The sequence below is a fragment of the Dipodomys spectabilis genome, unplaced genomic scaffold (assembly GCF_019054845.1).
Source record: "Dipodomys spectabilis isolate Male_0828 unplaced genomic scaffold, ASM1905484v1 ptg000034l, whole genome shotgun sequence".
Lineage (NCBI taxonomy): Eukaryota > Metazoa > Chordata > Mammalia > Rodentia > Heteromyidae > Dipodomys > Dipodomys spectabilis.
Genome location: NW_024870711.1, coordinates 5,159,232 through 5,185,777, shown reverse-complemented (window position 1 = coordinate 5,185,777; position 26,546 = coordinate 5,159,232). Strand labels below are relative to the sequence as shown.

The window sequence follows — 26,546 nt, the reverse complement described above, 5'->3', positions numbered from 1 at the left end:
CTTCCCTTCACCATCTCCATTGTTCAGAGACAGTCTCCACTCTGAAAGGCTGAGGTAAAGGGCCAGGAAAATACACATCTGCCCATGGGTGCTCCTGAAGAGCTCTGTGGGCCTGGCTACTCCTTCCTTCCATCTGACCTCAGCCCTGGGGCTCATGACTCATTCCCAGGCAGAAGGAGCAGCAGGCGCCTTCACCCTCACCGGCTCCACAAAAACCATCTGCAGCATCCCTCCCCCAAGCTCCTCTTCTCCACAGACTCCCAGTTCACAGCCCCCGCTGGAAGAACCAATTCCTCATGCACTCGGCCTTCATTTCTTTCATGGCCTCCTTTGTTTATTTTTGCAATTTTCCCTGGGAAACTGCAGATGGGTTGGATAGTCTTAACAAGGAAGAAGTGAAGGAAATTTCCACTCCATAACTGTCATTGAAAACAGGCCAATCGGAAAAAAAAAATGAGTGAAAGACTATTAAGCATAGCAATAAATAAATAAATGTTCTAAATTTAGGCAAGACGTGTGTTTGAATCAGGACAGGGTTTGGCAGCTGTTTCTCTTTAGCTTCTTTACCTGTCACCTTCAGCCCTTCCACACGCCTCATTTCAAAAGAAGGCTGAACTGAACTCAGATACAGGTTAATCACGCAGCTCCTGAGAAATGTTTACAGCCAGTGTAGATCCAGGGTCACTAGTCTGTGTCAGTGATACAAGGTATTTATAGAGTGGTCTCCTAAACCAGGCATACCCAGGCACAAGTGTTTTGGATGTGACTGGGGGAAGGTGGGAGGGCCCATCATGCTAAAATGAGGAATTCTTCATGTGATTCCACAAACATAAAGAACTGATGATAAAGGTGACATCACTCAAGATTCATATTTAGTGATATGACAGCCCCTCCCCCCCCAGCATGGGTAGGTCCACATGGAGTCAAAACAAGGGAATCAAGCTTATATCCGAGAGATTAAGTGTATGTACACCCACAGGGAAAAGTTCAGCTAATGTAGTTCTTTTAGACCTTTAAAGCCTAAACAAGTTCTTTTTTTCTTTTTCTTTTTTTTTGGGGGGGGGGGGGGGAGGGATTGGTCATGGGGCTTGAACTCTGGGCCTGGGCGCTGTCCCTCAGCTCTTCAGCTCAAGGCTAGAGCTCTACTACTTGAGCCACAGCACCATTTCCGGCTTTTTCTGCTTATGTAGTGCTGAGGAATTGAACCCAGGGCCTCATGCATGCAAGGCAAGCGCTCTACCACTGAGCCACCTTCCCAGCCCCAAAACAATTTCTATCTCAAAAAAAAAAATTCAAGGGGCTAAGGATAAAGCTTAGGGGAACAGTGCTTGTCTAGCAAGTGTAAGGTCATATGATCATCAAATGAACACAGAGACTACTCATGCTGTCTGTGCGATTTTTAAGTATTTAGAGATATCTCTTTTATTATTTCCGCGGTACAAAGTTAATAGACATGGTAGCTGCAAGGCCAGCCGGCCTCTGATCTTGGATTTTAGGACTCTTTCCATTCTACCTGCTGCCTTTCACAAGGAAGATAAAACAGCTGCAAGGAGATCTTCACAACAGTTCGCATCAGAATGGAAAATCACGAAGGGTTCTCCACACCCAAAACAGACTGTACCTGTACCTTCTGGGAAGAGAAGAAGTCTGAATGGATTTTCAGCACCCATCATCAACTACTTCTAGTTCTTTCCACAGACCTCTGAACCCACCACGAGCAGAATAACTGTCCAGATCTTAGAGGTCATGGAACAAAAGCCAGCAGCTGCCAGACCCTGGACATCATCTTGGCCTTCCACTTCAACTAAAGCAAAAGACTGGAACCGTCACAAATCCCATGTTTTGATCCTTGTTCTATCACAAGGAGCCTGAGAAGAAAACAGTTGAAGAAGAAGTGCCAAGTTTATTAGAGTGAGAGACTTACCACCCTCACGTTGCCACCAAGAATCACAGGTCTCAGAGCTGTACACACAGAGCTCACATCAGGAAATAAGGAGACTCTCTAGGGAGGAGAGATACCTTCGGGGTCACTAGTTGACCTTCCCATGTGATAGACAGGCAAATCCCCTGAAAACAGAGTCATGCATGAGACTTTGGTCAGCTCTGAGTCTGCTCTCCTGCAGTAGGAGATATTTGCAAACTACATGGCATTAGCAGTAAAGTTCCATGGCTCAACCGCCATGGTCCCCTCCCTAGCTTGAGAAAAGGAACCCAGAATCCAGTGTGAAGTTCTTCAGTATAGCCCTCCGGAGAACAAAACAGAGAGGGAGTGCCTGGGTGACAGGGCCTTCTCCTGTCTCCTGGTGCTTCCATAGGAGTGGGTGTTTTGTAGTTTTGGGGGCCACAGATGTCCTCTGAAGCAGGTTCTGTGGCCAGCCGTTTCCAAGACCAGCTTGTTCTTATGCTCGGAAGATCGCTCACAGAGAACAGCTAGGCTTGCTGCTCTACAAGCTGCAGTTTGGCCGTCTTGACTCGATGGGCCTCCTTCAGGTTCCGTACACGGACCTCTGCGTTGGAAATGAACTCCACCTGTTGCAACGGGAACCAGCCTCGCTCCCCATCTGACAGTCTCATTCCTTCCAGCCAGCCTGTGAGGGCAAGGGGAAGTGCAAACAAGAATTATCGAGAAAATTCCCCAGGCCCTGCTACATTCCCTAGGCCTCCTTCCCCCAAACTTTTCTACTTTTCTGCATCGTGAGGCTGAACAAACTGGGATGGTGGTGGGGGGGAGGGGGGGAATAGGGAGGGGACTAGCCGGTTTCCAGGATACTAAATGGAAGTGTTGTGGGGCTGATGAGTTGGACAGCTGCCCATTCCCGAGCCTTCCCCCACTGCTTGTAAGTCATGTGGTGTCACCCCCGCAACTACCCATGGATACCAAGACAGACCCTGGTACTTCCCTGGGAGTGAGGTTGTTGCAGATGTTAGTCTTAATGCTAAGCTTAAGGCCATGCTAGAGGGAAGTGGCCATTAATACAATGCAACTTGTGTCCTTACAGAAGGCAGGAAATTTGGACAGAAACAGGGAGAAGATGGGGAGGGATGGGAGGGATGGCGCTACAAGCCAAGGAAACCTGGCAATGACTAGACCAGACAAGAGAAGAGAGATCTTCCAGAGGCTCCGGAAAGGGCAGGCCAACACCTCCATTTTGTCCTGTTACTCCAAGCCACGTGCTTTGTGATGCTTTGGTTCGGACAGCCCCGGGTGATTCGCGCTACCTCTGTGTGCCGTGCCCAGCCCGGTCCTGGTGGCCCCTCTTACCGTCATTGCTTTGCTGAGTCACCATCACCACGTCCGCCTTCTCCAGTGCTAACTCGTCATTCTCTCGGGGCTTGTAGGCTCGAAGGCACTGGACTTGTGGGGAATCTTTGGAAGGAAAGAGCAAAGGAAAGTGAGGAGGAGCTGGAGACTGGGAAATGGGTGATGGAATTGCACCAAGAGGTTGGGAGACCTTGAGGTAAGTTCTTGTCTGCAGACAAGAGGTGACAGGAACAATCTTGTAACAGGAACCCAAACAATATATGCTGTGATCACCTTTAGTAACTCATCACTACAAACACTTGACATCTAACAGAAGAGCCATCTGACCCAGGATATGTTCCCTCACCCTTTAGTTTTGTCAATGGGTCCTGAACACTTTTAAGACTGATGGTCATGTATCCCTTCTCCAATTGCTTTATGAATGTTTGGTTAATGCGAGACACAGCTCTTTCTCCAAAGGGAATCATTCATGGTTTATTCTGAGTCAAACACAGGGGCCCTGACCCAGACATATGTATCCAGGTTACCCCAAATAATGTGATCCATGGTAGAAGAGATTGCATGAACTTCTAAAGTCATGCATGAATACATTGGGTAAATAGTCTGTTGGGGACATCAGGTAGGCAGCTCCTAGGGGAGTGAGGAAATATATCTTCCACAGGTTTGAGATGTTATTCTTAGCTTCAAGATTGGTGGACACAAGTGGTCTGCTAAGTTTAATAATACATTCCAGAAGGGTTACCCAATAGTCTCAGGGATGTGAGGTCAGATAAGAGGTGGGTAATAAGAGGCTATTAAGGGGACTCAAGGTAGCCCCAGATAATTGTGGCTCCTGATGCAACATTCCATCCCAAGAGTCTGGCCCATCCATCAGGGCTGGTCAATCACACAGATGTGGGAAATATCAATTCAGAGCTTCTCCTAGAAGACATCTGAGCTTGTGAATCCTTCACTTCCTTCACAAGGCCAGAGGTGGCCCTGGGAGAGACGTGGCCAGTGGAAATCCAGCCTGACCTAAGCAAGGAACTCCATGCCCTTGGTCGTCATCTGCAAACGATTAAGATGATCACTGATCGAAGATGACCAGGATGATACTGAGGAAATGCCAAGGTTTCTGTTTATATACTTTTGTAAACCAGGTAATATTCCCATGGATATAAAGTTCAGAGTTCAGAGTACGGCTGTCCTAGTGGCATTCTATCTGACCTGGGCTTATGACTCTTTTATTTCCTAACACTACCCTGGTTCTGACAGAAAACAAATAGAGTGCTGCTTGTTTGTTTGGTGGTACCAGGGTTTGAACTCAGACCCCTGTGTTCATTATAGTTCTTCAGTCATCCTACCAAACCTTTTGGATTTAGATCTGTTTTTTTCTTTTTTCCAGGTAGCATCTCTCATTTTTGCCTGGCTTGGACCATGAGCTTCCTGATCTTTGCTTCCTGAGTAGCTGGGATTACAGGTGTAAACCACTGAGCCTGGCTAGAAAGCTGCATTTGAATTTTTACCTTTTTTTCTAAAATGTATTCCCATCTGCCACTCCCAATACTGTAATGAAGGAGGAAGAAGATGAAGACCCACCGGGTCTGAAGTCCCTGGTGGAGAACGGAGTGAAAAAAGTCTCCTAGTTCCTTGTGCAAGGCTCCTTGACTCTTTTTAGTCACTAAAGCCCACAAGTCCTTCTGAGTTCTTCTCTTTCTCTCTCTGTTCATACATACTAGGGTACCATCAGTGACAGGTATGAGGCCAACAGGAGAGGCAGAAATCTATCTTCCTGCACACAAATGCACCATGTGGGTGACACAGTGGCTGGGGGTGCAGGGGTTAAGTGGCGTTGGCCATCTTGGTGGGAAGAGCTCCATCAGGACAAATCTGTGTTGCTTCTCTTCCTGTAACCCCCACCGGAACCACACTGACTCACTTGCTTCCCCAACACCTTCAAGAAGGTAACAAGGTAAAATCGAAGCAGGACAGATTTAAGGGAACAAATATATCTTAGAAAGAGAGAGAAAAAAAAAAGAAAGAAAGAAAATCCATCTAAGGCGGGGCAGGTCTAAGGCCAAGAGTAGTTCTAAGAAGTGCTGAGGTCCTAGGACCAGTGTTCCACCCTGAAGTTCAGAGGAAAAGCAATGCACGGAGGCTTCACACAGTGACCACTCAGCACCCTAAACCACTAGCCAGGAAGAAACCCCTGGGCCCTGCTGTTTCATGCCATTCTGTTGTTGTTGTCGCCCAGGTTTTTTTCACTTACCGTAACACTCCAACAGGTCCAGCTCCTCTCTTGGCATAGCCAGGGCAGAGATCCACCGGAGTTTTTCACTCCTGAGAAAACAAAGAAGAGGCTTAGCTTCAGTTGGGTGGGGAACGGGAGGGGGGGATGTAGGATGAGCACCAGCTGTAGGGAAGGAAAGAGCTGGCCACAGACTTGTCCACTTCAAGGACATCCAAGACCAAAGTCAAGAGGATCCTGCCTCGCTGAGAATACAGGACAGTCTGGAGTTGCATGTGAGTCTTGTCACACTTTCCTTTCCCGCTTCGCTTTCTAGGCTTCTAATGACTCCTGGTATCTTCCCGTTGGGGACCTAATGTGAAATGCATCAAATATGCACATGCAGATCTTCTATTTTGGAAATTGTGCCGAGCAAAATATTCACCGGAGTTTGGATTTCCTCTGTTGCTTTGGATGATTCTGGACAACCCTCCTCTTCTCTCTCCACCTCCCTTCAGTCAAATGTCTGACATGACAGCTACTTCGTGATAGACACAGGCCCACCACTTCATTGTTGCTGCTAGTGGGACCCTGGTCTACTTGGCAATCATCTAAGGATTTCAGCATCATCTTCACTTTTGCTTCCAAAAGTGCCTCAGTCATTGAGAGCAGATACTCTTACTCTTTCAGGAAGATGTGATCCAAAGCATTAAGCAAAGTGCACAAATCTGCATCTGACTATCCAGGACACATAATATCTGCACACAAAGGCTCGTGTCAGCTTCTCTGCTCCATAAATAAAGATAGGTACAGGGCCAACAATCTCACCCCAGAGAATCTTCCAAAGGCAAAAACTCCAAAGTGTTTACCACATGAGAAACTTTACATATTTACTGGGTTGAACTGCTTAAAAAAAGACTCTTCTTCTATCTTCTATCTTTTGACAACGACAGTACAGTTATTTATATTCTATACTCTATCTATCTATCTATCTATCTGTCTGTCTGTCTATCTATCTATCTGTATACTATACATCTACTATACCATAATCATAATACTACAGGTATAATACTAATTGTAGAATAGATATAATACAACAAGTGTTGTGTACCAAATTTTATAGGTATACTTTACCCTCAAACATGGATGCACGTACATGTGAATGTACTAATTTTCTATTACTGTTGAAAAGGTAAGAAATCATCTTTCAAATATATGGATTTCAACAGAGGGCTGAGTTGGGAGTTGGGAGATGGGAGGATGGCAGGCAGAAGGCAAGGTGTCTCTTATTCACACAAGCCTTGGGTACTGAAGGGTCTCTGGCTTGCATGAGTGGGCGTTCATTGGTGGATACAGTAATCCGAACCCTTGCTCAATCCATGTTAGCCCATGTCTTCCTGATATGGCACACACATCCTGTCTCTTTCTGAATCGAGGATAAAAGCAGATGCTAAGTCTTAATGACAACTTCATCTCCTCTCCCACCCCTAGACCTCAGCAATTTGCCTATTAGTTCTTGGGGTGCACGCTTCTCTGTGGTTGCTCCTAAGCCCCAGGGGGCTCCCTTAGTGCTCAGGCCCTTGTCTGGACTAGACAAGTTTTCTTTTTTGTTTCTTTTCTCTCTCTCTCTCTCTCTCTCTCTCTCTCTTTTTCCAGTCCTGGAGCTTGAACTCAGGCCCTGGGCACTGTCCCTGAGCTTCTTTTGCTCAAAGCTAATACTGTACCACTTGAGCTACAGCACCACTTTCAGTTTCTTGTTTGTTTGTTTATGTGGTACTGAGGAATCGAACCCAGGGCTTCATGCATGCTAGGCAAGCGCTCTACCACTGAGCCACAAGTTTTCTGCCTGATCTCACTTCCTTCCAGGATGCCCACCCATGACCCCCATAACCTCCCCACCCCCATCCAGCCCCCTCTCACTGAGTCTCAGTGCTGAAGAGGAACTCCGCTTGAGTGCCCTGGGCATTCTGCCGCAGGAAAAGGCGGAAGAGGTTTTTGTGTGGTCCATGCAGCTTCATTTCACACTTTTCCCCTCGGATGGAGGAGAAGGGAGCATGGTCAAATACCAGGAACCGGCTGCCCCTGAAAAATACAAGTGTTTCCAATGTGATTCCCAAGGTTCCATGCTTCATTCACCCCTATATTCCTTTATTCAAACAGCCTAGCTTTAGCAACTGCAGCGTGCAAACTTCCCACAAAAGCCACATGATAGTCCTAACCGGTCCCCAAGACGGTAGCTCCTGGGTAACAGACTTGTTGCCTGGCTGGCAAACCATCTGTGTAGTGCAGGGGATATTTTGCCACCATAAAAGGTTGCAGAGAGAAAACCAACCAAAGTTTTCTAAGTTCCAGAGTCAAGGTCTGAAATTAGCCCAGTATTTCTTAGCTAGTAGTTGAATCCAGCCCCAAAAAGTCAAAAGTGGATCCGTTTAACAATATGGTGAGATAATTTGGTGTATGTGGCTCACTGCTGTGACAGTACCCAGGTCCTGTCGCGTGATCGCATGCTATAATTTGGCAGGATCCCTTTCTTTTTCTCTTCTCTATGCAATGACCTGGCTCCATGAGTCAAGCCATTGAGAAGAGAAGCGAAGGGATCCTCTAGGAACAGGACATTTGACCTTTCAGTGTCTGCTTCAGCCCTTCCCTCTGGCCTCAGCCCACGCTCCTCTGGTACCCAGCCTCCCTCCCAGTCACTGACTCTCGAGGCCGGGACAGCAGCAGACAGTCGTTGAAGAGGTGCAGGTGGACTGGACGCGTATTCAGTTTTCTTCGCAGCCCTGGTGAGACACTGAACTCAAGGGCTGTCAACTCTCCACTCTTCACCAGCCAGCGAGACTGCGAAATGAGAGGGAATATCTGCAGGGTGGGAAGAGGGACAAGCCAATGTCACAAACACGGTAAGCAGGAACTCCTGTTCCATCTTACCCTCCTTACCGATCATGACTTCCATATTTCCCAATTGCACAAAACTCCCTCTTAAGACCCTCTTTTTTTCTCTGGACCCTCTAATGACACTGCCCACTGGTGAGTGGGTCTGATATTTACATGCTAGGGCAAGTGCCAGGTGCCTGTGGTCCAACAAGGAGAGTGAAAACTTATAAAAGCCAGAAGTGGTGCTGTGGCTTAAGTGGTAGAGCACTAGCCTTGAGCACAAAGAAGCCCTGAGTTCAAGACCCAGGACCAGCAAGAGAGACAGAGAGAGAGAGAAAGACAGAGAGACAGACAGAGAGAGAAAGAGAGAGAGAGAGAGAATGTGAGAGAGCTCCACTTCAGAGGCTGAGACTGAAGATTGCAAAAGTCCAGTTTACGCATGTTAAGAAACAGGCAGGGCACAGCAGGATGTGTTTTAGAAGTCAAATGATCAGGGACAGTTGTGCTATCTGGACCTTCGTGATTATGACTAGAGACAAGAAAATAACCATCAGAGTCAGATGTGGGGTTAAGAATACACAGAGTCTGTGAAGCGCTAGCCTTGAGCAAGAGAGTCTAGGGACAGCACCCAGGCCCTGAGTTTAAGCCTCACAACCAACAACCCACACCCCAAAAACAAACAAAGAAAGAACACAGAGAGCTAAGAAAGGGCTGCAGGGTACCCTTCCTGAAGGGTCCCGAAGGAAGGTAGAGATTGGGAAATAACCTGGCTAAGTGGGCTAGTGTTAAGACTATGAACAAGGGATTTTCTGTCCCTTGAAGGGAGGTAAATATGGTATCTGTTCTAGTTGGAGAGTATTAGATATGGAGCCTGTTCCTTTAATTCAAATGCAAAGTGACCTGATAAGATAATAAATGATTGAAACAATCCCCACAGGATTCTTCTTTGTCTCATTTCTCAAATGTACTTCCCCCTCAGATTCCTTTTATTGCTTATCATCTTTCCAAATTTACTTATGCCCATACACACAAATAGGGATTTCCATCCTCTACTTTTACACCAAAAGTAATACAATATGCACACCGTTCTATTTCTTCCCTGAATAATATGTCTAAGAGACCAGAATGGGCATTTTCATGTTTTCAAAACTAGAACACAAGCAAAAATTGGAAGGTTGGAGGCTGCGGGGGTAGTGTGAGACAGATGACTGTCCACAGAACCTACTGAAAAGGCATGGGAAGAATGGACAGGAGACCAGAGATCAACTCACTTTGCACTCGAACTCAATCTTCTGGCTCAGGTAGATCAGCTCCTCCGTCCGTCGCATTCTCTGGACATTGCTATTACAGTCTCGGATCAGCTGAGGGTTGAGTGGGGTGAGGGAAAAGGAGGAACACTGTGTTAGAGAGTCTTGACCTAGGGGTCCCAGCAAGCAATCAGGAAATAGGTGTCACAGCTCCACTCTTTCCCGGCAGGCTGGACTGGAGTAAAGGCAGGACCCAGGTCAAGTGCTAGGACACGGGTGGTATGACTCCACAGTGCATTCCTGGCACAAGAGGGAAGGTGGATGGACGCTCACGTCCCCGATGTGGAGCAGAACTGCTCTGCAGGATAGATGGGAAGTGAGGCAGATACAGACAGCTGCCGGAGCTTCTCCATGAAAAGCGTCCCTCGAGAGTCCTGGGCCTGGAAAACTTCCCTGTGAAAAGGAGGAGAGGAACCCAGTGGTCGCAGAGGCTGCTCACCTCCTCCAAGGCATGGTGTGCCTTCGTGGCCTCTGCTTCTTCTGAGGAGCCGGGCTGTGATCTCTTCAGGATGTTCTATGGAACACACGGCAGGTGAGCACCAGGGGGGAGGAAGGAATGAAGAGGGGAGAGACTGGTTAGTGGAGAAGCTCACATCCCCCACAGAATGTGAAGACACCAAAAGAGAATGAGCTCATCCCTTCGCCTGAAAGCTGCTCAGGAAGATCGGCCCACTAAGGAAGGACCCGGCATACCTGAAGCAGCAGCTTGAGGCGGGTGATGCGCTGGAAGGGCAGAATCAGGAAGGACTTGAGGGAAAGGCGTTGGCAGATGGGGTCGCTCTCCAGTTTCTCCAAGACTTCCCGGAAGCTGCTGTTACTATTCCTGCATGAGCAACAAGATTCAGGGGATTCAGGGAGGCTCCGTAGAACAGATGGAGGGTGGAAGGTTTGTGGGACATTGGAGGCTGGAAGGAAAGGTGAGTGCTGATACTCAGGGGCCGAGGGGACGTAGGACACGGAGACCCCAGAGCGAGCCCAAGAACACATCCTCTTAGCACCATTCTCTGGGCTATGAGGATTTCCACATCACCACAGGGCACGCAGGGGGACGGAGAGAGACGAGCCTCACATTAAGCTTTGGAAAGTGCGCTCCTGATAGGTCTGGTTGGTGACATAGGGCAGGTAGACCCGGCGGAAGTCTGGAGCATGGCTCAGGACGACGTCGCACACTTGGAAAGAGAAGATGTTGCTCTCGAAGTTTTCTTCAAGGTCTGAAAGGAACCTGAATGGTATGGAAAGAAACCTCATTATCCTTGGGGCCTCCACTCAGCAGCTGGCTGAAGCCTGCTGTGCCCTGAGCGAGTGACTTCCAGCCAATCACCAACTGCCTCCCCTTAGCTCAGGTCCCCTTGCTGTCCACGCACTACAACTCTCTCTACGGCTGCTGCTAGTTTCCTCCTGATCTAACTCTCTGATCTGGGAACTCTGTTTCTTACTCTTCTTGTGCCCTGTTCTGATTCTCCAATCTTTGTATGAGGTAAACACAGTGGCATGCTCAAACCATGTCCAAAACGTCAACCCAGAAAACATTTCTCATTTATTTATGTATTTGTTAAGGGATCTCTCTCCTTCCTTCTCTCCCTCTCCCCCCTCTCCCCGCTCTCCCTCTTTTCGTTCTTCCCACTCTCCCTCTTTTCGTTCTTCCCACTCCTATACCATACGAGATCACAGAGGGAGCAGAGACCCAATTTCCATGCTCAATGATGGCAACACGAAAGCTTCTAAGGAAGGCCAGTCCCCGTAAAGGCCCAATGCCTAACCACAGAACGGCTGCACATGCAGCAGAGGTGAGCGGGTCTCACATGGTGCTGACGTCCCGCACATCCTGCAGACGGGAGAAGAGCCACTGGTGGTCCTGGTTGGAAACAATGGCCCGGATTTGGGATGAATGTTGGAAATGGTCCACAGCTATGTTTAGACTGCGCAGGTACGAAGCCTCTGACACGATGAGCTCGAATTTTGCCTAGGGAGTTGGAAAGCAGGAAGAGTTGTGGAAAACTTGCCTCAATTCCCTGGTATCTGCTAGCCACAGAGCAATATTTTAGGGGGGAAATTTTGAACAAGATAGACCCCTTAGAACTGAAAGCCACAACACAGACTAACTTGATCTGGGAAGCATGGAAAAGAGTATTTGAGTATGGGGGTGAAGAACATGGGAAAGCCCCCAAAGATGTATTAATGCAAATATGCTTTCAAGAAACCTCAATAATACACACACACACACATACACATATGATAACTATATGTGGTTGTGGATATGTGCATTCGATTTGTTATACAGCACCGTAAAATCACGGGTAAACTTTTAAAATGCTCACTAAAATTTGCTTCTACAAAAAGAAGCCTAAATTAATTGGGCACTTTTTAGACTCAAGCAAATAAGACGTACCAAGAGATGACACCGGAGAGACAAACAGACCTGGAAAGGTATATGAACACTATAAAACCATAGGAACTTAAGGCAAAGGAAAACCTTAAAAAGGGTTAATGAAAAAAAGTAACTTGACTCGATTTTTATTTAATGAAGATACTTCTGAGCATAGTGGGAGGAAAGACTGGAAGGAGCAAAAGAGCCTTTTACAAGAAAAAAGATGTTGCCAAAGATGAGATGAGAAATGCAAGCCTGGATAGCCATGGGCATGAAGAAAAGTAGACCAATTCATAATTATTTACAAGGAAGCTCTGGACAGACTTAGTTTGGAGGTGGAACAAAAGTCAGAGCCAACGCTTTGGTTCTTGAGTTGGGTAACAGGGTGAATGATTAAGTCATTGACTGAACCGGGGTGCTCTGAAAAAGGAATAAAGGACTAAGGACATGAAGATGATGAGTTCAGATTGTGGTTTGGGGAGAAATGGAAAGGCGCAGGATATTCAAGAACAAGATTATATAGATAAGAGTGTTACGGGAAAATCCAGCACTTAAGAACTCGTTTGGAGGTTCCAGCAGGGGGCGCAGTAACTGATGGCTATGATGGTGGGCTCATGCTTTCCGTCCAAGGGTGTGGCTTCCGTGGTGTGTGTGTGTGTGTGTGTGTGTGTGTGTGTGTGTGTGTGTGTGTGTGTGTGTGTGTGTGTGTGTGTGTGTGTGTGTGTGTGTGTGTGTGTGTGTGTGTGTGTGTGTGTGTGTGTGTGTGTGTGTGTGTGTGTGTGTGTGTGTGTGTGTGTGTGTGTGTGTGTGTGTGCAGTGACAGCGTCCAACGACTCTACCATGCAGGGCCACTCAGCCACATCACTGAGGATGCATCCTCTCGGGAGTGCCCACTGGCTGTGTGACTGACTCAAGGTGGCTCATGTGGCTTCGCTAAACCTTTTTCTTGTTTTATGCAGCTGTAGTGACTTCCACCTAAAAAGATGTGACTGTCAAAAACGAAGATGAGTTTGTGAAAGTACTATGTAGACCCCAAAGCCTCTAGTGTATGAAATGAATATGTGCATCATGACTTAGAGGTCTTTCTTCTCACTTTCAACAGGAGTCTGGTGGCTTCTTATTTTTCTGAAATTGCAGAAAGAGAGAGAGAGAAAGAGAGACAGAGAGAGAAGGAGGGAAGAAGGGAGGGAGGGAGAGAGAGAGAGAGAGGGGGGGAGAGAGAGAGTCCACATCATCATCTCCCATTGGTAATATGAGATGGGTTGGTGATTACTCAAAACACATTTAAAAATGTGATTAGAATAGGGGCCTCAAGTCTGAGCTTTAAAAAGCTTTTAAGTGCGTGTCTGTCTCTGTTTGAATTGAGGAAAACACTGTTTATTCTTAAGTCTTTATGGCCAAAATGGTCTTCCCCCTCTGCTTCTAAAGGGAGGGGGGGGGGTATGATGGTAGTATTTTTCAAACCATGCACCATACATTATGGTAAGCAACATTTGTGTTTTCCATTTAAGCCACAGAGCACTGCTGAAAGGGAAGCATTGCTATTCTCAACCGACAGATCAGGAAAGCTGAGATTCTGTGAAGGTTTTCGACTTGTCTAAGCCTTCACAGCTACTACATGGTGAAAACATGGCAGTGATTTCAATGACTCGGTACTCGATCTGCCTGATCTTAAATTAAAATGGCCCTGAACTTTGAACGCAGAACTTATTCTTGCTAGACAGGCATTTTACCACGAGTCATGTCCCAGGCTATTGTTTTGGCAGTTATTTTTCAGACAGGGTTTCACCAATTACAGACCTAGATCTTTCTACCTGTGTCCTTTCAGGTAGCGAGGATTGTTGGCATGCACTGTCATGTCTAGCTTATTAATTAAGATGGGCATTATCTAAATATTTGGCCTGGACTAGCCTAATTTCTGCCTCCTGAATATCTAGGTAGGAGTACAAGTGTCAGCCACTGGACCTGGCAGTATTGTTTTTCTTGGTAATTACTATATGCTAAGTATTTATCTGTTTTTTTTTGTTGTTGTTCAGCCAATAACTCTTTGTTTCTCACTTTTACACATAAAGAAACATTGACTTAGAAAGATCAAGCAATTTGGCCCAAGTTAAATGGCAACTATGAAAGTGGGTTTCACCCTAATTACTTATTCTGCTGCATCTGATTGCCTTCCTGAAAAAAACAAGTTCCACCCATATTTCAGACAAATCTGGGAGTATGAGATAATCTCTAGGCAAAACTTACTAATGATAGCTAGGCAGTGATGGCTCATGCCTATAATCCTAGCTACTCAGAAGATTGAGATCTGAATGAGGATGATGGTTGGAAGACAACCCTGGGCAGAAAAGTCCAGGAGACTCTTATCTCTGATTAATCAGAAAACGTTAGAAATGGAGATGTAGCTCAAGTGTAGAACACCAGCCTTGGGCAAAAAGGCCAAGAGAGAGTTCAATGTTCTCATTTCAAGCCCTAGTACTGGCACAAAAACAAAACCAAATAAAACTAATCAATGAGAATGGCTTAGAGCCAGACAAACAGCCTCTCTTAAAGTCTTGTTTTTAGAAGTGATAACCAAGAAAGGCCTTTGTAAAGCCTTTTTCTAAAGCCTTTCTTAGGTCAGTGGATCACAGCACCACTTCCAGTTGGTCTGCTTGCATATACCCAACAAAATACCTGCTATATATCTTGATTGAAGAGGAAAATTTTAGCCTAGCTTCAAATCCTGGGGGAGGAAGAGGGGTAGAAATTTCAGTCTACCTTGAATCAATCAGTGCTAAAGTTATTTCCTACTCTTTCCCATACATGCAGAGATGCAGCATCAGGCAGGAGCCAATGTCCCATGGCGTAAGGAAGCGGGGATGAGAGACAGTGCTGGCATTCAGAGAGCAATGAGCGTTCTTCAGAATGAAGAGGACTGATGACTATGGTTGACACACATATGTGAGGTGAGGGTAAGTGGGGATAACCCGCTCTTGGTGGTGGGGAGGAGAGGATGAAAAAGGTGAGTAAATATGACTTTGCAATCTTATTCTTTATCCCTCCTCCCCCCTCCTCCCCCCTGCCCCACCCCGCGTGGTACCTCTTGCAGTTTTTGGTCTTCGTGGGTCATGGAGAGCAGCACAGTGCTGTTGCGTACCACAGGGATTTCCTGCCAGAGGGAGCCACTGGAGGCCACGGAAAGGCGCTGCAGGTAGGACTCAGAGGTCGACACCAGGGACTTTCGAGGTTGCCGAGGGGAGGCGAGCCCAGGTGCCTCTGTCACGCTGTCTAGCCGCTGCTGGCTTTGAATCTCCTGGTTCAGAACAACATCGCTATACTCCTGGTAAAGTAGCTGGGCTGCAGTGGGGAGGATGTGTGGGAGAGGGCAGGTGAGCAGAGGTCCCGAGAGAGACTGAAGCTGCCAGCTGCTGCTGACCTCCAGCCCTCTGTCTGAGGGACACCACCACCTCCCACTGCCAGCCCTGAGCCTCTGTGCCGGCTTGGACAGACACAGCTCTCCCCCTTTCCCCGCCTTCTCCCCACTGAGTCCTTCCAATTGCTTTCAAGATACTCACAGGAGTTGATGAGTTTGGAGCAGCGCCTTGAAAAGCCTCCCGTCCCCTCCTTCAGTCTCTTCTCTCTGTGGGGTCAAGGGAAGTTCTGGGTGCTTGCTGGTCATGAGATGCAAGACTTCCAGGTGTCTTGGCATCAGGAAGTCTCTAACCTTCCTGATATGTAATTAGATTTCAGGATGAAGCTCCTGGGAGCGGCTCGGGGTGGTCCCCTGAACCACTTGTGGGTAATTCATAGCTCTACTGGTTGTCCTGTGTGACTTTTACATGGGCATTGGTTTGGGGTCAAAGGATTTAGAAGGACAGGTATCTCAGATTCGGGGAGAGTGCAGGGTAGCTTCCTACCCTAGAATCCTGATGTCTCTCTTTCCAGGTCCCGGTCAGAAAGTTTACTAACTAAAATCCTAATTCAGCATCTTAAATCTTGACATCCTAAGTGAGGAAAGCCTAGTGTGTTTGTTAGGAGAGGGGGCAACTCACCGAAAAACTACCGTGTCAGAGGGGCCGGGAGATCTTCCCATGGAGGGACTTCTCGAATCTGAAAGTGGAGAGATGGGTGATGGAAAACAGAGCTTTCAGAGGAAATCAGAGCGAAAGGGAAGAAGGTACAAGGTAGAATGGGAGATGCAGAAAGCAAAGGAAAACAGAGAGAGAGAAGTGCCAGAGAACATTCTAGGAGACCAGAACCTGCTGTGTCCCCAACCCTGTATATCTGGATGGGAACGGGACAAAGAGAGACACCCCAATAGAGAACCACTGGTGAGCAGGCAGGTGTGGAGATAGAAGAGGCCAAGAGAAAGAAGGCCCTGGTCAACAAAGAGATGGAGAAGTACAGGAGCCCAAGGGAAGAACATCTCGATAAGCTCAGAGACATACAGGGGGCTTCTGTGTTGTAGAGTGTGAGGAGGACGGAACTACAGAGGAAACAGTAGGGACCCGAGGGGACAAAAGAGGAGATGAGGTAGTTAAGAGCTGGGAAAAACCTGACCTCACCAAAATGTGGCCTCCATTGTTACTCACTTGAAGCCTCGGGCAAGATGGAAGGTCTGCGCAGGCCTTGCCGGTTCCAGCCCTTGTGCTTGCTGGGGCCATCACCAAGAACAACCTGTCCACCGCTGCCACCACCGCCCTCCGGTGGCCTCCCTGGGTCCCGCCTGTGGGGCCAGCTGGAGGCCTTCTCCAGCTGGGGATGGCTGGGCTTTTCTGGTTGTCCTGCTGAGCCTAGGGTGGACCTCCTCGAACCACTGGCTCCTTCCTGGGGAAGGGAGCTTTGTAATGGTCCTTTGACGGGGGCTTCTGCCTCAACCTTACTGGGGTTCTCTGGGGTCCAGGGTGTGGTAGGGGAAGAGGGGCTCAGCATGTTTGTCATGTTGCTGAAAGCTAGGACTGAGGAGGCTTCGCCTTGATTCCTCCTTCTGGGAGCCAGGGCCTCTGCGGACCTCCCTGTGGCTGGGGGCCAGGAGGTGCGTCCAGCAGAGGGGGCTGCAGAGACCGTCCATTCTTGGCCAAGGGGTGTCTGTGTGTGTGGACCTGAATTCAGCAGTCCGGCCTGCGAGCTCTTGCTCCGCACCCTGGACTTTGGAGGCAGTGGGGGTGGATCATCGGCAGGATTCAGGATGGGAACAGGTGGCAGAGGCCTGTACAACCTTGAGCTATGGGAGGGAGAAACGCGAGGCTGGTGGGACTGGGGCGAATCGGGAGTTGGGGGTAATGGCTTGTTATATCTCAGCCTAGCGGGGACAGAGGTCTGAGTATGGTGACAGTTGTCTGGGGTAGATGGCAGGGGTCGGTGTCTCCTTGCCACATAGGGGTCGGGAATTTGGGGAAGGGGGCCTTCAGGGGGTCCATGGAGCCCTGAACTCAGGGCCATTGGAGGATGGCTGTGTGGCTTCAGTGTGGGGACCTCATCGTGAACACGGCCTCCTCTGTCCACCACGGGGGCGTGGGTGTGCCTCTTCTCTAGGGGTGGAGGGGGCAGAGGCTCTTGGATTCTCCTATCCATGGGGGCAGTAGATGGAGAAGCACCACACGCCGGTGAGCCTGTGGCACAAGCTGAATTCTGCGGGGAGCCCCAGGGCTGGCTGCGGGGCGTCTCTGCGTGTGAAGGGTCCCGTGTCTGCGTGGACGTGGCTGTGGGGTTTTCGGAAATACTGCTGCAGTCCCTGCCACTTCTCCGGTTCTTTCTTGGAATCACAGAGCCATAGATGGCAGGCTTGGGGGGTCTCTGAGGTAACTCAGAATGAGAAAAGGATAGGGACCTGCACCCCAGGTCTGGAGCCTGCTCTGTCCTTTGGGATCCAGGGAAAGAGTTGCTCCTTTGGTGTTGGATAGTCCCAGGGCAGGTGGCCGGGGGGCCACACCAGCTGACCGCATGGGAAGCAGCATGGGGGTCTGCCGCGGGCTGGGCACGGAGGGCAGCCAGAGGAGTCTCGGAGGACGCTTGGGCAGACGGGCTGTGGGTCAGGAGAGAGGCCGTGGGGGTCTCCTTGGGAATGGCAGCTGGAGATCCGGAAGGTGACACGGCAGAGACTGCAGCAGGTCTTACGGGAGCTGAGCATGGGGTCCCTCCTGGGATAGATATGTCAGCAGGAGCCAGCTCAGTCCTCTGGCTAGACATTGCCCCCTTCTTCAGCTCAGCTCCTTCAGAGCCATCGTGAGCTATTCGATTGTCCAGTGACCCCCCAGGAGCAAAAGAGCCAGGCAGAGACATGGGGTCGGGATGATGGGCTAGTGTCTCCGGTATAGGAGTCAGAGCTCTGGGAGACAGCTCCCCAAGCCTTAGATCTGCCAGGGTACCAAGAATCTGAGACAAGGGACAAGGAGTGTCTGGAGAGAAGCCACCCGAAGAGAAGGCCTCAGGCGTTACTGGAGTCGCTCGGGAAGGACTATCCTGCTCCTCCTTCTCTTCTGGGCTTCTATCTTCTTCCATTGCTTCCTGCCCACCCCCGTCCTCACTCTCTGGCTCCTCCTCACTTGATCCCGCCCCTTCCTGCTGCTCCTCTTTGCCCAGGAGACCCTGATCACCTTGCTCTCTTGTTATTTCCTTCCTTTTCCAAACTAATCTTTGATTCTCTGCACACTGGAAGTCTACCCTCCTCGCTTCTTCTCCCCTCAATGTCCTCTTCCCTTTTTCTTCTTCTTCTTCTGGGTTTTCCTGACCCTGAATCCTCTCTTTAACCTCCCCATCACACCCACCATAATTGAGATCTTCCAATTCCTCACTGAGCCCAGCTCTTCCTCCGTGTCCTCCTCTCCTCCCTTCCTGGTGTCCCTGCTGGTCTCCCTCTTTCCCATTAACCTGCTCTACCATCTGTTCCTGATCCCTCCAAAGTCCATTAGAACAAAGATTCTCTCCCAGCAATCCTTGCCCCTGATGTCCTCCTTGCTGACCATCCTGTGTCTCCAGCCCATGGGCCTCCTGTGGACTGAGAAGCCCTTCTTGCTCCTGACTCTTCCGTACCTCCTTCAACTGCACAGCAGGTCCACTGCCAAAGACGCAGGTCTGGTTGGTCTCTGCAAGTTGCTTTTCGGAGAGAGGCCAAACTATAGTGTGAGAAGAGGTGTCTGCATCTCTGTCTCCTTGTCCAGTTCCTAACGTCAAAGAAGAGAGTTCTGGCTTCAATTCCAGCTCCACTCTGCTGCCCGGTTCTCTGGCTTCTGAGACCATGTCTGGCCATTCACACTGGACAGAGCGGGCCCAGAGCCCCGAGTGAGCTCTTGTCTTCACTCCGCTGTCTTCCAGACTCTGGGGTACTGCCTCCTCTGACTGCTCCAGAATGTCACGGTCCTCAGCCACAGGGATTTCCTCTTCAGCCTCCACCTCTGCAGAGCCTTCCTCAGGAAAAGAGGGTTTACGCTCAGCAACGCAGTCATTCACGTCTCTTAACTCTCCCAGCTGGCTCACCAAGCACCTGCGGCCCTCTGTCCATTTGGAAGATGGATCCTGACCTTTGTGACCTTCAGGAGTCAAGACTGGCATCTGACTGCTCCTCATGACAGCTTCAGGGATAATTCTAGATTCTTCTAGAGAATGGATGGGAATAGAGGCTCCATGTGGAGGCTCCTCAGCCTCCATCAGGGCTGAATCCTAAGGAGGAATACAAGACAAAGATTTCTAATGTCTGCTCTGCTTTTAGTGACTACACAGGAGAGACCATTTGGTATTCTTGACACAAAAAGGTACAACAAAACAAGCAATATAAACTTCTCATTTAGTTATTCATTAGCACACATTTACCTAATGACCCTTTTAAGTGGAGGGTGATTGGTCACAAATGAGACCAAACATGTCTTCGTGGAGCTTGTAGCCTTGTAGGGGAAACAGATAATAAGCAATTCCATCAGAGCGTAAGACCACAGGTAAGAGTGCTGAGAATTCCCAGCGGTCCTTACCCTCCAGATTCTATTATGTCAACATCTGCTTCTCCCGGTCGACTCTCTGGACACTGAATGACTCAGCCTGACATTACTCACAGACGGTGTGTGACACACCCTTGCTTTAACAGCCCAGAGAAGTAGAAGCAGAATGGCACCTTCCTTCTACACCATGGACACGGGAGTAAAATAGGTCAGACAATTACAGCCAACATGAAACACAACTATAGATAGCTGTTTCAACTCCTTTACACAGGGTCTATATTTGACTCGATTGGGATTTTTTTTGTAGTATCTAGCAAAGCCTTGTTACTAATGAGTGATTTGATAACAGCTGTTATAAAGGGCAGTGACAACTAGACTTATTCTAGGTAAGATAGCCCATAAACTGTGTTACCTTCATTATCTGACTCTTCTCCTTTCTCTGACACTATGGAAACTTCCCATTACTTCCCAAGATCCTGGCTTTCCTGCTTCTCTTCCCATTTCCAGTAGAACACCCCATATCCAACATGGAGAAGATTTTAGAAATCATCAGCAAGGATTTGCTTAAATTTCTTACAAACCACCCACATTTTCCACCCTTTGCCTTCCCTCATTTTTCAAGTTCCATTTAACTCTTTCCCCCTTAGCACGTCACTTTAGGGGTTTTATGCTATGGTTCGTGCATTTCTCTAACAACTTTAATTTCTCTGCTGGACCACTCCATCAGTTTATGTTTTTCTCATCTTTCAAATCTTGTTGTGCCTTTCCACTGTCTTCCCATCCTGACATCCCACCTACCTCCTCTTTGCTTCAATAGGCAAAATTGTCTACTAATTGTCTAGTAATTCTAAAGAAGACTCTGTGGATCCTTAAATCTGAGTGGCTGTTGCCAGTATTTAACATTACTGACATTAAGAATACTTTCTTCTTACTGATGTAATGACATTTTCCTGCCACCCGTTTTAGATTTCTGATCCTTCATCTGAGTTAGAATAGACTTATCTTTCAAAAAAGTGCCCATGAGACTCTTATCTCCAATTGATCACCAGAAAACCAGAAGTGGAGCTGTGGCTCAAAGTGGAAGAGCACTAGCCTTGAGCAAAAGAGCTCAGGGACAGCGCCCAGACCCTGAGATCAAGCCCTACAACCTACTCCCCCCCACAAAAAAAAATGGCAAATTGCATCTCCCTTCACTTCCCCTTTGTAGCATTTATACAACGATCATTATGTGATTACGCATGCATTTTCATGCATTTTCACTTCTTGTCTATTTAAACCTACCCATGACAGGTTATGTGAGGTGTCTTATTCAACTGGCACAGCACTCGGCCCATATTATGTGCTGTCTAAGCATTTTCTACATAGAAAATAAAATGCTTCTTTCCCTTCTGGCCCCAGGGTTTCCATTTCCTTATCAATTACCAAGTCCTAGTGATTTACATCCTAAATATTCCATGAAGTATTCCACTGTTTGTCACTTTTGTGGTAGAAGGTAGAAGAAGGTAGATTGTGTTCCATCCTTTTCCAGCCCACAGTGGTAGGCTCAGCCTGGGTGTGGATTTCCACACAGCTTGCTCCATTCCAGCTCACTCTCCATGCATGACCCAAGCGAGCTTCAAAGCATCACTTCAGTTTCAATTCTTCAGTAGCCTCAGACTGACTTGATGAAATGCAAATCATCAGCCCAGGTTTATGCCCACATCTCCTGCCATCTCCTCCCGTTGCCTCTACCAGGAGCTCTCAGCTCCCAGGGCTGTGCTATGAGGACTCAGACACTGTCTGAAGCTTAGTTGTTCCTCAGCAAAGATGCATTACATGATTGAAGGAAAGTAGACTATTGAGTAGCTGGTGGCTACTCACAAGGCTAAGAACTGAGGATCAAGGTTCATTCAAAGCCAGCCCTAGCAGGGAAGTCCATGAGACTCATCTCCAAGTAACCCGCAACAACCTGGAAGCAAAGCTATGGCTCAAGTGATAAAAGAGTGCCAGACTTGAACAAAAAAGCTTAGGAACAGTGTCCAGGCCCTGACTTCAAGCTCCAGTACTGGTATATTCTCTCTCTCTCTCTCCCTCCCCCTTTCTCTCTTTCTCTCTCAAACACACACACACACATACAAGTTAAGAGTGTGGTTCAATTTTTAGTTGCATCTTTTTTTTTTACTCTTTGCTAGTTTTAAAATAATTGTAGGGAACATTTTATCTTGTATAAAGTTATATATAAATGTGTGTGTATATATATATATATATATATACATATATATATATACATTCACATACACACGTTAAGAGTGTGGTTCAATTTTTAGTTGTCTTCTTTTTATTCTTTTCTAGATTTAAAACAATTGTAGGAATCATTTTACCTTGGATAAAATTATATATAAATGTGTGCATACATACATACATGTACACACATATGTGCGTGTGACAGAGAGAGAGACTGAGGGAATCCTAAGGCTAGAACTCAGGGCCTGGGAGCTGTCCCCTAGCTTTTTTCCTTAAAGCTGGTACCATTAAGCCACAGCTCTACTTCTAGCCTTGGGGTTTGAATTTAGGGCCTCACACTTGCTAGGCAGGTGCTCTACCATGTTAGCCACACCACCAGCCCCATTTGTTTTAGTCGTTCACCTAGGCCAGCCTCAGGTCTTGACCTTCTGACTTCTGCCTCCCATAGGGCTGGGATTACAGTTGTGTACCCTGCGTGGCTTGCGATGTTGAGTCTCACTAAATTCTGCCCAGGCTGGCCTTGAACTGGGATCCTCCTGATCTCTTCTTCCTAAGAAGCTAGGATGGCAGGTGTGAGCCACCTCCCCCAGCCTTTTTAAAGATAAGGATCTTTGAAGAGTAGGATCTTTAAAGGGGAGATAAAGTATTTTCTAATGAAATTAAATAACATTTAAAAGTTCACTGCTACCTGTAGTGGTCATTTAAATGTAGATACGATTGACCTAAGAAAGAATAAGTATAAGGTAGAGGAAACATTTTATAAGGTAGAGGAAACACTGGTGACAAAGAAAACTTTGCTCAGTTTGCAAATGAAGAAATGAGATGTCAAAGGCCTCAGACATTTGCTCAGATCCCCTATGCAAATGGTACCGGGGAGCCTGGATCAAAGTCCCTTGACGTAAGTCTGTTGTAGGTACCCAGAAGTCTAGCTAGAAGATAGATCCTGGCCTTCTCCATGCTTCCCCCAGCCCTGCACCTTGTCTGCTCTGGTTTTATAGTGGATGCCCACCAGAATGCTCCTGAGCCACTGCGCATGCATATACACAACACACACACACACACACACACACACACACACACACACATGAGTGAGCCATCTTTACAGTCTGTGTGCAATGGAGCCTGACCTAACCACACAGGCAGGTCCTGGGCCACGCTACAGATGTAGTATGTGACAAGTTCTCCACCACCCTACAGACACAGATACCATCTATATGGGACAAAGAGGTAAGTCCAACAAGTATACTCAAGTGGAAGGACTTTTATACCCTTGCCAGTCAACTGACAGTGTGATTTGCTCATCTTGTCCTTAAATACAAAATAATAATAATAATATCTGATTCAAGTTAACACATCTCAACAACACGTGAAAGAACCCATATGCTCACTAGATACCTTCTGAAACTTGCCTCCTACCTGCCCAGCAAGGCCTTCTCCAGAACTCTGTCCTCTGCCCTCAGCAGAGCCTGTATTTTTCCAGGATTATCCTCCAACATCATTGTTTATCTTTACATACCATGTGCTACTCAGATACAGTTAGTTCTGATGTACAGACAGTGTCTGTGTCTGCCTCTACAAGCTCTACTCACACTGTGTCCAAGTGTCTACAGTCTGTACACACTTGGAAATATCAGTGGTCACCTGTGTCCCTACCAGGCTCCCTAAAGAGAGAACACACTCTGTACTCTGGGCTTGATCCTGACCTAGTAGTCATCCTACTGCATTTAGGCATGACACAGCTACAATGTGACAGGAAATCTGTAAAGCACAGTCTTACTCACTAAAGGAATTAGAGAGGAATTTTTTTTTTTTTGCACAGCCCATTCCGTTAGAGTATAAACATCCTCTTCTCCAGAGGTGAGTAATGGCTACAGTTCTGAGCACAGGCAGAGACAGAGTGAGGTATCTTAGTGATGGCAGACTTCCTCCAGACCTCAGGCATTTTTACATCTGTACAACCCCAGCAACCTATGGCTTCTTACAAGACAGTCTCAAGTCATCCCTTAACTGTGTGTAGCACAGCCTGCTGTCTCCCTTCAAATCAAACACCATAGATAGTGTCCATTTCAAGTCATCAGGCATAAAATAGTATCTCGAAGACACACCCATCCCCACTCATGCAACTTAGTCTTTGAACTGACTTATATGCTTATGAGAACCTTGCTTCTTGAATTTTCTAGAAAAGCCCATTTCTAGTACTCTTGACTTAGAAACACAAATCACGGAAATACTCTTGAGATCGCAATACTTCAGAGTTTACCCTGTACAATCTTTACTTCTGTCTAAATTAGGAAAATGTCTTTTACCCCCAGCCAAAAAAAAGACCTTCTCATTTTGATTTAGAGAAGGAAATCACCACGTCTAACTTTATTAACTGTTGGAAACTACCACCCCAATACAACAAGGCGATCCACATCATGTTGGTTTTCTGGACCACTGATTGCTAAGACCTGTGTCTACTCCATTGTACAGCCCAGCGAAGATCCACATTTTTTATCTATTCCCTAATGTCTGAAAACATTGTATCATCTACTGCCTCATCAACCACATGGTCTAAAATCATGATGCGTGGCGATGCTGATCACCCACAAACTACCCGTCGCCCCGGTGCCATCCGCAAGATGAGTATGAGTGGCCTGTTTGTGTCCTTCACAGAAAGGGACACCTTGTTCTGGTCCACCTTGCAGACACCTCAGTGTGACCAGCTTCTGTTCCTTTCACAGACACCGTCAGCAACTCAGCCTGTCTATACCAGATGCTGAAGGTCATCTGTGTGTCACACCACTGGCAAGTAACACCTTGGCTACTCAACCAAACAGCCCCGGAGTAAGCCTGCACCACACAGCGACTGACCAGTCCAGACACCACTAATGACATCTTCTTGTCTTTCCCACAGACGAGGCATCACATGGCCACAGACAACCACAAACACATCACGGTTAGAATCAGCCACAAACCTGAGGAAACTCTTGACTATATCTGACTTGCTGTATTTCTCTGAATGGAGGGATTCCTTCACATTCCTCCCGGTTTGCTCTTTTCCAGTTAGACAGCTCCTCGAGTCTTCCATTCCTCCACACACACTCTCACTGGGAATGAACACCCCCTGCCCCCTTCCCAGTCCTCCATCCCAGCCCTTTCCACGGCTGTGGCTTCTATGTCAGACCCACACATAACTGGTACCTATTCCACTGGGGCCTAGCCTAGGAGCCTCTTCATATTCCAGATGTAGATCAACCAGGAAGTCCAGGAAGAGGACATGTTGGGGGCTGTTTGGCTGGGGACTGGGGTTTGGGCAGAGGCCAAGGATACCAGAGCAGGAGTGCAGTAGGAGAGCAAAGGAAGAAGGAAACTCAAAGGAAAACCACCTTCTCTCCCTGGTGTGTGGGGCCTGCCCTTCCCCCTCCTCTGTCTGACAACAGCACCGGCCAGAGTTCACTTCTAGGTAGACAGAAGGCCAAGACTGTCCTGGAAATCCAAGTTCCAGGAAGGGAGGGAGGGGACTGAGATCTAAACAGGAACATCACCACTACCTCCCATCTTTCTTATAAATCATGCTGAGAATTAGGGCTCCGAGAGTGTTTCCTTCTACCCTCATCTCTGCCTCCAGCTCTAAATAGCTCCCCTTTGTACATCTTGTCCCTAAGTGAAGAATGCAACGTTGTGACTAGGCTGTGACTAATGTGAGGCTGGCCAGATACAGGCAAATGGGGAAGAGGTGGGCAACGGGAACAGGAGTGGCTGTTTTGGGGGTTCCTGGCCTCTGCTCACGGGGGAGAGCGGGGTGTTTACATAGACGGGCACGTCTAGGCTAGGTAAGATGCAAAGGAAGGGCCGGGCCCAGGTACAGAAAAAGCAAAAAAGAAAGCAAGCAAGGAAAGAGGAAGACGGCAATTCCAACTCCAGGTGAGGACTCCAGGTGCGGAGTGAGTCTTAGTTATTCCTCGGGCTAGAGGGATTCGCCCCCAGCGGGGTTCAGGGCTGGAAAAAGAGCCCCCCGCCCCCGATTCCGATTCCTTATTTTCTTTAGGTTCTGGGAACCATGATGGGGCGCAGCGCCCATTTCCAAGGCGGGGATCTAAGTTGGAAGAGCCCCATTCCCCACCACCCCCTCCAGACGCAAACCCTCCCTTCCAGGTCCCCTCCTCCTCTTCCTCGGCGGGGTCCCCAGCCCCGCGGCCCCTCGCCCGGCCCCGCAGCCCGGCCCCTCCTTTCCCGAGCCTGCGCCCTGGGACCTGGCTGAGGCCGGTCCCCGGGGGAGGCCTACTTTCCCCTTCCTTCCTGTCCCGGCCTCACCTCCGCCGGGCTCCGAGGTGGCCCGGGCGGCCCCCGCGCCCACCTGGTCGGTGTCACATGCTGCCTGGGCCCCGGCGTCCGCTCCAGGTCCGGGTCC

General features: G+C 48.1%; 1 protein-coding gene across 2 annotated transcripts; it reads right to left on the bottom strand.

Moving 5' to 3' along the window:
• Positions 1 to 1,387: 1,387 nt before the first annotated feature.
• Arhgef5 (Rho guanine nucleotide exchange factor 5) lies at positions 1,388 to 26,546 on the bottom strand. 2 transcript variants are annotated; one of them, XM_042677265.1, is made up of 15 exons: positions 26,493 to 26,546; positions 16,592 to 19,658; positions 16,052 to 16,109; positions 15,575 to 15,639; positions 15,100 to 15,356; positions 11,452 to 11,612; positions 10,719 to 10,871; positions 10,343 to 10,472; positions 10,089 to 10,163; positions 9,614 to 9,703; positions 8,170 to 8,327; positions 7,389 to 7,550; positions 5,511 to 5,581; positions 3,263 to 3,367; positions 1,388 to 2,588 (listed from the first exon to the last, which is right to left on the bottom strand). In XM_042677265.1, exons 2-15 carry the CDS (start codon positions 19,644 to 19,646, stop codon positions 2,431 to 2,433), a joined length of 4,698 nt encoding a protein of 1,565 aa, XP_042533199.1. In that variant the 5' UTR covers positions 19,647 to 19,658; positions 26,493 to 26,546; the 3' UTR covers positions 1,388 to 2,430. The 2 variants fall into 2 exon arrangements, with proteins under 2 accessions (XP_042533199.1, XP_042533198.1); XM_042677264.1 differs by having other exon boundaries at positions 26,450 to 26,526.